Here is a 13,056-nt window from a genome sequence, read left to right as displayed (position 1 = left end):
GACGCCAGTCTGCATGGAGTGCCAGAGCCGCCAGTCTGCATGGAGCAGCCAGAGCCGCCAGTCTGCATGGAGCAGCCAGAGCCGCCAGTCTGCATGGAGCAGCCAGAGCCGCCAGTCTGCATGGAGCAGCCAGAGCCGCCAGTCTGCATGGAGCAGCCAGAGCCGCCAGTCTGCCAGGATCCGCCAGTCAGCCAGGATTTGCCAGAGCCATCAACCTGCCTGAGCTTCCTCTCAGTCCTGAGCTACCCCTCAGTCCCGAGTTACCCCTCAGTCCCGAGCCACCTCAGTCCCGAGCTGTCCCTCAGTCCGGAGCTGCCCCTCAGTCCAGTGGGGCCCTTGGTGAGCGTTTCTAGACCAAGGTCGGCGGCGAGGGTCGCCAATCTAAGGACGCGATGCAAGCGGACTGAGACTTTGTTGGAGTGGGGTCCACGTCCCGTGCCGGAGCTGCCACCGTGGACAGACGCCCACCCGGACCCTCCCCTATGGCCGGGAGTCCGCACCTTGGGGGGGGGGGGGGGGGTTCTGTCACGCCCTGGTCTTAGTATTTTGGGTGTTTTCTTCACAAGCGTGAAGATAAATGTCAGCACCATCATTCAAATCTATTATCTGCTCCTTGAAAGGTCAAGCCTCTGTCTTTTTACCTTTAGACAACATGAGGATATAGTCGGTGACGTTAACAGAATATTGTTGCGTTGAAACCAATCGATTGTAATGCTATATTCACGTGGGAGAAAAAAACACCCTTGAGGCATTAAATACACAAATATATTGTCATGGTGATTTAAGGGTCATTACTGCCTCATCTGAACAGATATAGAGATAATCCTCGTGGTGTTTTTCCCATGCTACACACACATGTTATGCTTGGCCACTGGAATGCAATGAGGAGAAAACGTCCCAGCTTATCCAGTAGAGAGTTGCACTCATCCATCGATAATGAGATTAGAGAGAAGGTGAGGTGGATCGGTGGAAGCCAGAGGTCAATAGTGGTTGTCTACAAAACATGGCCCTGACGAGGGCATCTGGACATCATAGGACCTTGTGACTAGCTTCTACTATAACGTAATTCCCTAACTGGGGTAAAGAAAACTACAAGATCCTCAGTCTATCACCCTAAAAGGGAGATGATAAAGCCCTTGCAGCAAATCTGCTGCCTGTCCACGTATCTTGTGTGTCTTTGGATCGGTTAGCCTATATCTCTGTACCTAGGAAATGTGCTGAATGGGCTTACTCTACCTTCAACTAGACTATAGGGTCTATCGCTAAGTCCAGCCGGCCAGTGGGAAAATAGTCACAGGGCCAGACCTAGGTATTACTGAGTTCAAGGCTGACCTGGGTTAAGTCCATCAGCTCGGTATCCCACAAACCATCTCTTTCCATGGAGGGATTTTCAGGGTCAGCGCTAGTGATCTATGGACTGATTTGACTCTTCAGGAGGCCCAGAAAGCCAGCTGGGGCCCTTTTCCCTTCACATTACCAACAGAGAAAAGTTTATTCATGGACGGTTTGCTAGTGACGAACCTTAACATGACCCTTAGAAAGTTTTCAGGAGAGACTGAGACACCTGTGTTATAATGTGGAAAAGATGGTCTGCTTCCCAGAATAAAAATAAACTTTGCTCAGAGAAGATGCGCCTACTTTTTTCAATTAGTTTCGCTTCAGCATTTATCTACAAAACAACAAGATTCTTTCTTGAATACGTTCTGTCTTTCTAAAAGGTATATTTTTGGTCTCTGTGTTGTGTCATGGTAAATGTCCTGAGGCCATAACTACAGTATGAGTAAGTGTTTCTTGGTAGCAATCTTGAATTGCTAAATATGGTCATTAAACTTTGGTTATCTCACAAACAACAAAAACATTTAAAAGCTTGAAAGAAAATATTTATTCAAACCATATTTATTTGAGTCTACCGTCTAACCTTCACTTCGAGTTAACATTTGATTTGATCAGAAATAACAATTAGTGGCAGCAGAGAATGGACAATGAACAATTCAGTTTTAGTTAACCTCTTTGATCTCTAGGGGCGCTATTTCATTTTTGGATAAAAAACGTTCCCGTTTTAAGCGCGATATTTTGTCACGAAAAGATGCTCGACTATGCATATTCTTGACAGTTTTTGAAAGAAAACACTCTGTTTCAGAATCTGCAAAGATATTGTCTGTAAGTGCCCCAGAACTCATTCTACAGGCGAAACCAAGATGATGCGTCAACCAGGAAATGAGCAGATTTCCTAAGCTCTGTTTTCCATTGTCTCCTTATATGGCTGTGATTGCGCAAGGAATGAGCCTACACTTTCTGTCGTTCTCCCAAGGCGTTAGCAGCATTGTGACGGATTTGTAGGCATATCATTGGAAGATTGACCATAAGAGACTACATTTTCCAAGTGTCCGCCTGGTGTCCCTGCGTCGAAATTGGAGCGTAAAGCCAGGTGCAATTATTTTTCCATTTGAGAGCAAGGAGAAACCAGGCTTCCAGGAAGGATATATCATTGAAGAGATATGTGGAAAAACACCTTGAGGATTGATTCTAAACCACGTTTGCCATGTTTCAGTCGATATTATGGAGTTAATTTGGAAAAAAGTTTGCGTTTTGAGGGCTGAATTTTCGTTTTTTTTTTTTTTTTTTTTTTGGTAGCCAAATGTGATGTACAAAACGGAGCTATTTCTAATACACAAAGAATCTTTTTGGAAAAACTGAGCATCTGCTATCTAACTGAGAGTCTCCTCATTGAAAACATCAGAAGTTCTTCAAAGGTAAGTTATATTATTTGAAGGCTTTACTTGTTTTTGTGATAGTTGCCTGCTAAATGCTAACGCTAATGCTAACGCTAAATGCTACGCTAGCTAGCTACTGTTACACAAATGATTGTTTTCCTATGGTTGAAAAGCATATTTTGAAAATCTGAGATGACAGTGTTGTTAACAAAAGGCTAAGCTTGAGAGATAGCATATTTATTTCATTTCATTTGCGATTTTCATGAATAGTTAACGTTGCGTTATGGTAATGAGCTTAGGTCTATAATTAGAATCCCGGATCCGGGTTTGGTCGTCGCAACAGGTTAACTCAACTAAATGTCATTAAGTCTTAGTCAGTTATGTGTTATTGAAAATCACTCATTTGAAGTTTGTCTTACCTTTCTCTTGTTGGATGGACAGACATACAGGTAACTCAGCACAGTCTTAGATCCCACTTTGTCATTCATCCTCTCATAGGTGGATCCATAGTCTGTTGATCTGTAAATGAAAGAAAATATGTTTAGACTGAGATAAATACAGACAGACAGGCAGTTCAATGGATGGACAGACAGACATACAGACTTATTTACCGACACCTGCTTCCAACCACAACCACATCTTCAGGTAGGTTTCTGACCTAATTAAATCATCTTGGCTTTGAACCACGTCATGTGAAATAGCCCTGTAATTGTACACCTTGGCTTTCTCACCCTTATAACTACAGGAATCTAGGGTGCTCGAGGGCCTTTGATCCTATAACATGCAAACTAAATATACGAGAAAAAAACATTCCTGTGTTATAACACCAGCATAATAACCAGTTATTGATAGGTGCTAATGGAAACAAACCATTCACAGATGCCTGGGGGCCTAACACCTTTAGTAATTTATGACTACCTTGAAATGAAATATGACGAATGCAAAAACATGTGGATGTGCCCGGAATCCAGGAAGCTGGAAATAATTTAGCAATACAAAATGAGCTGTTAGCTAACTCCAGAGGAGAGCACACTCCCCTTTGCCTTTCCAGTCTCCAAAGTGCCCTTTCAGTGGTAGTATAATTTTTTCCCCCCACCCAATTTTTTGTTGGTTTTATACACATTTTGTCGTTGTAGTTCTGAATCCTGCAAGTCATCTTTAAATTCTCAGCCATGCTTCAGAACCAAAAGGTTGCACGTCTTGATTGTTGACCAATGACCAGTCATCAGCATTGGAGCACAAAGGTGGACAAACAGAGTAGATCTACGTTTATCATCAATATAAAATACAGTCTAGAGATTTACTACTGACTCATCTTTTCCAGAACAAGCTACGTGGTGATTTGATTGATCTAATTTCATATTTCAGAAAGGCCAAGTTTGGGTGCCTATTGGCTATAAACAGAGTATACCAAACATTAGGAATGCCTTCCTAATATTGAGTTGCCCTCCCCCTCAAAACAGCCTCAATTTGTTGGGGCATGGACTCTACAAGGTGTCGAAAGCATTCCATAGGGATGCTGGCCCATGTTGACTCCAATTCTTCCCACAGTTGTGTCAAGTTGGCTGGATGTCCTTTGGGTGATGGACCATTCTTGATTCACCCTGGAAACTGTTGAGCCTGAAAAACCCAGCAGCGTTGCAGTTTTTGACACAGACCGCTGCTTTCAATATTATGGGATGAAGATTTAACATATTATGGTCATTTTATTATGACATTTGTGAGGAATAACAGGGCAACCAGGCTGACAACAAGCACTCTGCAAGCCTGCTGCCCTCCAAAGGGATGGAATGATGCAGACAGACATGTTTTCCTTATGATCCTGTAACCTCCGTTAAAAATAGGCCGTATGATTTTGCTTGCTCTGGACACCAGAGAAGTGACACTATATATCCCTAGCTGATGTTGGCTGCTAACATGAATGACTTTCAGCTCAAAATGCAGGTGTTAAACACAGTTTATTTCTGTAGCCTATCTGGTGTTTTGAAAAACGCTGTATAGACAGGCTACATTTCCGTACTGATTGTGTGTGCATGTTCACATGAGCCTAAGAATAGCTACCATGTCCCTGTGATTACCTAATTATTTCAATCTGAAGACTGCAAAAAGTCCACACCCACTCAGCATTAACCCCCTTCGGATGTGCGGTGCAATTTACAGTATGAGTGAGGAAAGACGAACGGGAAAGTATTCTTATTTTATAGGTCTTCAGGTTCTTTTCCTCCTGATGGCGTAGTCGGCAGAGAGTAGTGCAGCTCTGCCAGTAATAGAGGATCGGTTTAAATTACAACAAGATCTTTCCTCATTCCAGTTCATCCCTGAGTGCTGGGGAGAGACGGTCACGATGATTACAAAGTAGAATAACGAGAGAGACAGACACTGCATGAGGGCTTGCTGATATCTTCTACAGGATATTTTGTTTTTAAAGAGTTGGAGAAATGAATGGGGCGATGACTGATTGGAGAGGGACATTTTTATATGGAATGGGCCTTCGAGCACTAGGGAGCTCCCAAGGGCTGCGTTATGTTGTTTGAGTCTTCTCATGTCCGCGGCAGGCAGGGACATTACAGCAAAGACACAGGATGCTGTCTGACTGAGTTGCTTGCCAAGTATAAATTGAAGAGATAGCAAGCTCCTGTGTGGGATTGTATGTAGGCTATTAATCCATTTAACTTTTCACCACTTAGTTCTATCCTCAAGTACTAAGGCTCTGGTGTGAGAGTGTTACAGAAAGACTGTACAATCAGACAGAAATGCATTCAATCAAACCTCCAAACCATAACGTCTCTTTCAGTTGGTCTGATTTCCAAGGCGCCTTTTTTGTTAATCCAAAAACTAGAATGAATACATATTCATGAGTATCTGTGAGGAAGGAAGCTGTACTCATAATTAGCATTCAATTGCGGTGTTTCAACCTGGCTACACCGCCATACAATAGGCACTTCTCTTTCTTCCTTAATTTCTATTCAGTGATTTCTTCCTCATCAGCCCCTGTCCACCGAGACGGTTGTTTATCTGGTGTTTGGTGTTTAGGTTCTGGTCTGGATACAATGTGTTGAGGGAGCGTGAGACAGAGAGAGCCAGAAGCAGTGTTGCAAGTGAAGGGAGATTCTGAGAAAAAGACCAAACTTAATTTGCCTTCAGAATTTCAATTCTGAGCAAAACATAGCTGAAGTTTCTTCAGCAGCACAGTAGAGAGCTAATACTCGCTCTTGCTGTTGGAGTAGCAGTTTATGAAATATCACAACGCTTCCCAAGGCAACTGACACTAATGGGGTTTTGGCTTGCTGATGGAAGATAGCAGCAGTCTGAAATATTCCTTGACTATCAGAGAGGGGGTTAGGTACTGCAGTAGTTACACTGTCTGCTGTTGTTGTGTCTGCCTGCATTGAGGAAGAAACCCTGAGGTAGTGTGGATATTAGTGATGAAATGCTTTCACTATAGTAAAGAAGTTAGTAATTCAAGATAAATGAGAGTGCTTGAAGCAGTTTAATCATCCATTCCATTTGTACACTGTTTGAGGCAAGAGACAACGTCTCTCATATCCTAGAGTTAAATTCTCATTTACTAGGAGCTTCAATCCAGGAACCTTATTTTCCAAGCAATGAAAGGCAGTTGCTTCAGAATACAATATACCGACAGTGAAAGAGATTAGAATCTAAGTACTAAGTAATATTGATGTGTTAAAGTAAACACTGAGGGGTAATATACAGAGTGAGGCTAAATATTGTTTGAAGATTCATGTCGAGATTATTCGTAAACACTAAAGCCATGCACCTCATACGGATTTCCTCCTCTTCGTCTGAGGAGGAGTAAGGGTCGGACCAAAACACAGCGTGGTAAGTGTCCATATTGATTTATTAAAAAACACAACTGAACACTGGAACAAAATAATAAACGTGAAATATACAAAACCGAAACAGTACCGTGTGGCCCAAACACTCACACGGAAACAAAAACCCACAAACCAAAAGTGAAACCCAGGCTACCTAAGTATGATTCTCAATCAGAGACAACTAACGACACCTGCCTCTGATTGAGAACCATACTAGGCCGAACACAAAAACCAACATAGAAAAACAAACAGACTGCCCACCCCAACTCACGCCCTGACCAAACTAAAACAAAGAATAAAATAACAGAACTATTGTCAGAACTTGACACATACTGCCGATTGCTGAATATGTAACATATACATTTAACAGTCCAGGCAAATAACAGAATCCCGGATGTTTCTTCTCGGAAATCAAATCCCCCAGTCTTTCGACCAGGTTCCATCTTCCCTGACATAAAGTGAGGAGCTTTTTCATAACTAAATCAATTTCAGAGAGGTGTGAGATAGAGGGAGAAAACAATGTGCATGTTCCTTTATGAACATCAAATGAACAGTAACAAAAAAAAAAAGAATCTGTGACCAAAAATCACATTAGACATTGTTGTGAGGCTTTGCCAGATGGCTGCATGTATAGCAGAACATTTGAGTCGTTGGTGTGCAGAGGCACAGTGTGGAGACCAGGCTCCGGGGAGAGAGGAAAAAATCTAGTGCTTCAAATCCGAGAGTGGGACCAAACTCCCAAACCAAATCACCTCAGTCTGTCGTAACACACAATACAAAAAAAGATAAAGACTGGAGCGTTCAGGAGCGCAACTGACTCAGAGGTCCTATTCCTGTATTGATCCAGCAGGGAAACTAAAGGTTGGTGAGCTGTTTTGCACAGCTAGCTCACAGACTGACGCCTCTCTTAGTCTCTTGCATCTGACTTGGCTGGCCACTGACCAAACCAAAGACTTAGTAACTGTGTGCTAGCATAACTAAGACACCAGACACACTAGCCAGGGAGAACCGGGGCCCAAAACTTTTACATGGTCGGGTTGTTAGTGTCAGACGTGGGGTTAACAAAAAGGAACAACTTTACCTGACATTGCAACTGTGAGAGAGAAGAGAGAAAACAGAAATGTTCTTAGCTGAAAACCCAGAGGCAAGATCAAGCCTTCAGGCACTAAACATGATCTTTCCTCTGATTGACATGCTTGAACATTATTCTGAACGTAGACGAAGCCCAGGCATCCAGTCTTAAAGGGGTCGGAACACAAAGTCTGAATCCACAGTGAAACGTTTCTACAGCTATTGTTTGAGATACTACAGGTTATTTTTGTTCCTAGCCAGACTGCAGGGGAATGACAGATGTAATATGGGTCCAAACACCAGCTCCTAGACCCGATGAGTCAACTGTCTGGATGGATGCTGAGACCGCTGGACGACAAGGAAAATGAGAGTTTAGCGACTGAGATTTTGGTTGGCAGAGACACACCGCAATGGGCATGAATTACCATCATGGCTCTGATAGATAGTGCTGGATAGCAGAGAGACTGTGGGGCCAGAGATCTTAATAAGAGACAGATGACGAGAGGTAATGTGAAAAGGTCATGCAATACCTGACTAAAAGGGGAAAAAAGTGAATAGTTGACGGGAAATAGCTGACTTGAACTATTCAACACCCAAACTGCTCTAACTCTTCATTATCATTCCTCATAGCAGATCACATTGTGAGATGCTGCAATAAAATGTGTTTCAACTTCAAAAAGAAGAAAACCATCTCTACCTTCTTGAAAAACAACTTAGAGAAGTGCAGTCAACACAGAGAATGTGGTAGAAAATGTTTTGCAGAGTCGGGGGCCCATAAAGAATCAGTTAACTGATAATAAGGCCCACAGTAAAAGGGACTGTGATAGCACATTGTCTCAGGCTAATCTAAACCCTTAATATACACCATTAACAATCACATCTCCGGGACAAATCACAAGAGCCTCCGTCATTTTGAGTTCAGAGACAATAGCTGAGCTGAAAGTTTTGTGACGACTGTGAAAATCCATTCCGCTAGCGCTTGCACGCCAAAGAGAAACAGAGAGAGAGAGAGAAAGAAAGGGAGGAGAAAATGAAGAGGGGGAAAAAAGAATGAAGAGAATGCGTCAGCAGAGGAAGGTGTAGAGGGCAAAGGCAGCAAATAAAGCTTTTAATAATATCTGCTGCCATCAGCATACCTTATCTCAGGAAGGGGACCAGCATTGTACAAGCTGTCAGAGTGTTTATCTGTTGGAACATATACACAATGTAGAGGCATTGAGACACCCACACACTTCTTAACCCTAAGGGACACTAGCTGTAGAAGAATCTCTACTCCATTGAAGCATAATTGAAAATGACTTTTGGAGAATTGACACATTAAGGTAACATAAAGATATTTGCAGGTGTTTGCCGGAAGAGCACAGTGGATCGTTGGTGAGAGACATGTAGGAGGGTGGAAACTCAAGCGTGAATGAATAATGGAGGGAAAAACATTCACATTTACAGACTGGGTCCAATCGGTGAGAGGAGATGTGTTTTTTCTTCTTTATCTAAACACTTTGAGTGACCTTGAAAAATGAGAAACAGGCAACAGAGACAGGAAGAGGAAATATGAAACAGTCCACGCGTGAAAAAAAACAACAACAGCAGGAACAGATGCAGAAACAGATTCACTACACCATCTAGGCTCTCTGGCTTTTTGATAATAAACTAGGAAGTCAAAGAATATTCCCACTGTGGGAAATGAAGGTGTTAGATAAGAACCAAGGTACTGTAGGTACTGTATAGCTATTGCAGGTAGCCTGGAGGTTTACAGCATTGGGCAAGGTCGCTGGTTCGAATCCTTGAGCCGACAAGATGAGAAATCTGTTGCTTGATTAAGGCACTTAACCCAAATTGCTCCAGGGGCACTGGGCAATAGTGACCCTGGCCGTAACCCCACTCCCTGCGGGTGTCTCAGGAGGAGTTGGGATATGCAAGAAACATATTTCCATGTCACACTTGTAACAGGACAAATATAAGCACCCCCTAAATGTATTATTATCATTTTTCAAGTGTTACTGAGCAGTGTGGAGGAGAAAAGGTATGAGACAGGAATGTTTCAATCTCCCAATGTACCTAATCCTAACATGGAACTGTACGCATATAACAGATAAGAGTGAGCACAAGATACAGCATTTGTCATAAGTTATTGGACACAGGGGGAAAAACATGAACGTTTCCATTTCACAAATCATACTTTTATGGCACTTTGATCAAGTTACTGGACACAGGGGAAAACAACTATGAGACATGAAAGTTTAAATCTCACTATGGACCTAAGTCATTCTTTCATGGCACTTTTAGCATGGCCTTCATGGCTTGTTTGTGTGTCATTACTTTCATTCACAAATGCACTCTTGAAGTGCTGTGAAGAACTATAGCGGAAGAAACACTGACATTTGGAGGATGTTTTTAAGTGACCTCACATACTGTCTCGTTGATACCTCTGTCACGTTCAACATTCCTCTTTCACTCCTGAATGTGCATCTTCAAGCGATTTAGCTTGACCTCGTGTTCTCCCCTGTTCTCCACATTCCACAAAGCTCTTTTCCAGAACAAGTCTTTCAATAAACATATAAAAGTTTGAGATTCCCCCTCCAGGCATGATTATTTCTGCACGAGGGTGAAGAGAGCGTTCTAGGTCACACCGAGACAAATCCACTAGAGAGTCAGCGACATCCGCCTTTTTCCCGCTCATCGCCGAGCATCGCCACTGACCTGAAACGCAATGGTGTTGACTCATTGTGTGGTCACCTCAGAACCTCTTCCTGCCTGACAACACCCTAACACGTGCTCTGCCCTTCCCTCACAATGAATTAAGGTTGTTGTGTGTGACTTGGTGGAGTCACGCTCGGGTCAGGGCACAGAAGCAGGTTTTCGGGTATAATCTTTAGGTGGGACCTTTGCTCTGGCTATGCGGATACGGCACGAGCACAACTGATTCCCATTCATTATTTACAACTAAAGGAAGCTGAGGCCAGTAGATTAAATTACGTTTTTATATTTTCTTATGTAATGTACAGGTAACAGCCAAAATAGTGGATACATTTGAGTAAATAAGGGATACAAAGTCTATTGAAATCAGGTGCTTCCACACAGTTGTGTTTCCACACAGGTGCTTCCACACACTTTTTCCGTGTGCACTTTAGCATTAGCGATGATTGTACGGAATCTTGCCAGGCTTCCCAAAGCCATGTCATAATGAACGAGGGGCCACAAACACACTCTTGATTTACAGTGCATTCTGAAAATATTCAGGCCCCTTCCCCTTTTCCACATTTTGTTACGATTGTACAGCACTCTCTATTGTTTATACAACTAATGTAAGGGCAGGACATGAGACAGGAGTAAAAACTAACGTGGGCATTGTTTAATGTGTTTTATAGGACAAAACATTCCAAGCATTCCAATGTACGTAGAGGGGGGTGTTGCACAATATCAATGCATAACAGTTACATTACAGGCTTATTCTAAAATTGATTTAAAAAAAAATTCCCCTCATCAATATGCACACAATACTCCATAATTACAAAGTGAAAACTAGTTTAGAAATTTTTGCAAATGTATTACAAATAACAAACAGAAATACCTTATTTACATAAGTATTCAGTCCCTTTGCTATGAGCTCAGGTAGAGCCTGTATGCATTGATCATCCTTGAGATGTTTCTACAACTTGAAACATTTATCTGTGGTAAATTCAATTGATTGGACATGATTTGGAAAGGCACACACATGCATATATAAGGTCCCACAGTTGACAGTGCATGTCAGAGCAAAAACAATGCCATGCGTTCGAAGGAATTGTCTGTAGAGCCCCGAGACAGGATTGTATTAAGACACAGATCTGGGAAAGGGTACCAAAATGTGTCTGCAGCCTTGAAGGTCCCTAAGAACACAGTAGCCTCAATCATGAAATAAGTTTGGAACCGCCAAGACTCTTCCAAAATGGCTGTCTGGCCAAACTGAGCAATCGGGAGGGAATGGGCCTTGGTGAGGGAGGTGACCAAGAACCTAATGGTCACTCTTATAGAGCTCCAGAGCTCCTCTGTGGAGATGGGAGAACCTTCCAGAAGGACAACCATCTCTGCAGAGCTCAACCAATCAGGCTTTTATAGTAAGAAAGAAGATTCAACTCTTTGGCCTGAATGCCAAATGTCACGTCTACAGGAAACCTGGCACCATCCCTATGGGGAAGCATGGTGGTGGAAGCATCATGCTGTGGGAATGTTTTACAGCGGCAGGGACAGGCAGACTAGTCAAGATCGAGGGAAAGATGAACGGAGCAAAGTACAGAGAGATCCTTGATGAAAACCTGCTCCTGAGCGCTCAGACTGGGGCGAAGGTTCACCATCCAACAGGACAACGACCTTAAGACAACACAGGAGTGGCTTCGGGACAAGTCTCTGAATGAGCCCGGACTTGAACCTGATCAAAAATCTCTGGAGAGACCTGAAAATAGCTGTGCAGCTACGCTCCCCATCCAACCTGACAGAGTTTGAGAGGATCTGCAGAGAAGAAGTGAGAAAAGACACGTATTCCCTCGCTGTCGGGTATAAATCACATTGTGGAATAAATGGCCCATGTGCAATTGTTTAACTGTAACAAAGGTTGTTTTTCGGGCTGGGATCTGGGGTTGAATAAGAAAGATTTGATAGTGTACAATCAAACATATTTCGCTGCCATACATCCTGCTGCACTGCCCTCAAAGGATATGTGTTTTGTTGTTTCCAGAAATTCTCCAAAGAGATATAAAAAGGAGAACTCTCAGAGAGAGTGAATGTGAGAGGAAGCCATATCCCTTTTACATCCTTTGTCTGTTTCCTCCTTCTCCCGCTCTATAAGTTGTTTCAGAGCCAATATTATGGAAACGTATAACTCAGGAATGAGGAGATGGGCTGAGTTGATCTGAAGGAGGAAATAAAGAAAAATCTTCCCAAAACTTCAGGAAGAGAAGGGTGAAGAAGTAACATCATGACTAATCTTTTTCATTGAAATGGATAATGTTGTTTTCCAGGCCAGGTTCACAGGAATCTGATAAGTCTGGCTGGCATTGAGGCAGTTCTTCTTGTTCTCTCTTGACACATCCCTGTCACTGTCACGCCCTGACCTGAGTATTCTTTGTTTTCTTTATTGTTTTGGTTAGGTCAGGGTGTGACATGGGTGATGTATGTGTTTTTGTACTGTCTAGGGGTTTGTAGGTTTATGGGGTTGTTTTCATCTAGGTGTTTATTTATGTCTATGGTTGCCTAGATTGGTTCTCAATTAGAGGCAGGTGTTTATCATTGTCTCTGATTGGGAACCATATTTAGGCAGCCATCTTCTTTGGGTATTTAGTGGGTTATTGTCTATGTGATGTTGCATGTTTACACTCAGTGTTTATAGTGGTCATGTTTGTTTTGATATTCTGTCTTGTTTGTTTATTGTACCTCGTGTTATTTTCATCTTACATTAA

The 13,056-nt window shown here is 42.5% G+C and overlaps 1 protein-coding gene across 1 annotated transcript in view; it reads right to left on the bottom strand.

Annotated features, from left to right (window-relative positions):
- Positions 1 to 13,056, bottom strand: part of LOC139424541 (VPS10 domain-containing receptor SorCS3-like) — a 216,792-nt gene that overhangs the window by 94,849 nt on the left and 108,887 nt on the right. Inside the window, exon 3 of the mRNA XM_071176480.1 lies at positions 3,134 to 3,233. Within this exon, the coding sequence (XP_071032581.1) occupies positions 3,134 to 3,233 (100 nt within the window). The remainder of the gene's footprint in view (positions 1 to 3,133; positions 3,234 to 13,056) is intronic.

The sequence above is a fragment of the Oncorhynchus clarkii genome, chromosome 13 (assembly GCF_045791955.1).
Source record: "Oncorhynchus clarkii lewisi isolate Uvic-CL-2024 chromosome 13, UVic_Ocla_1.0, whole genome shotgun sequence".
NCBI lineage: Eukaryota > Metazoa > Chordata > Actinopteri > Salmoniformes > Salmonidae > Oncorhynchus > Oncorhynchus clarkii.
The sequence above is the reverse complement of the archived record's forward strand: the minus strand, read 5'-3'. Positions and strand labels throughout refer to the sequence as shown.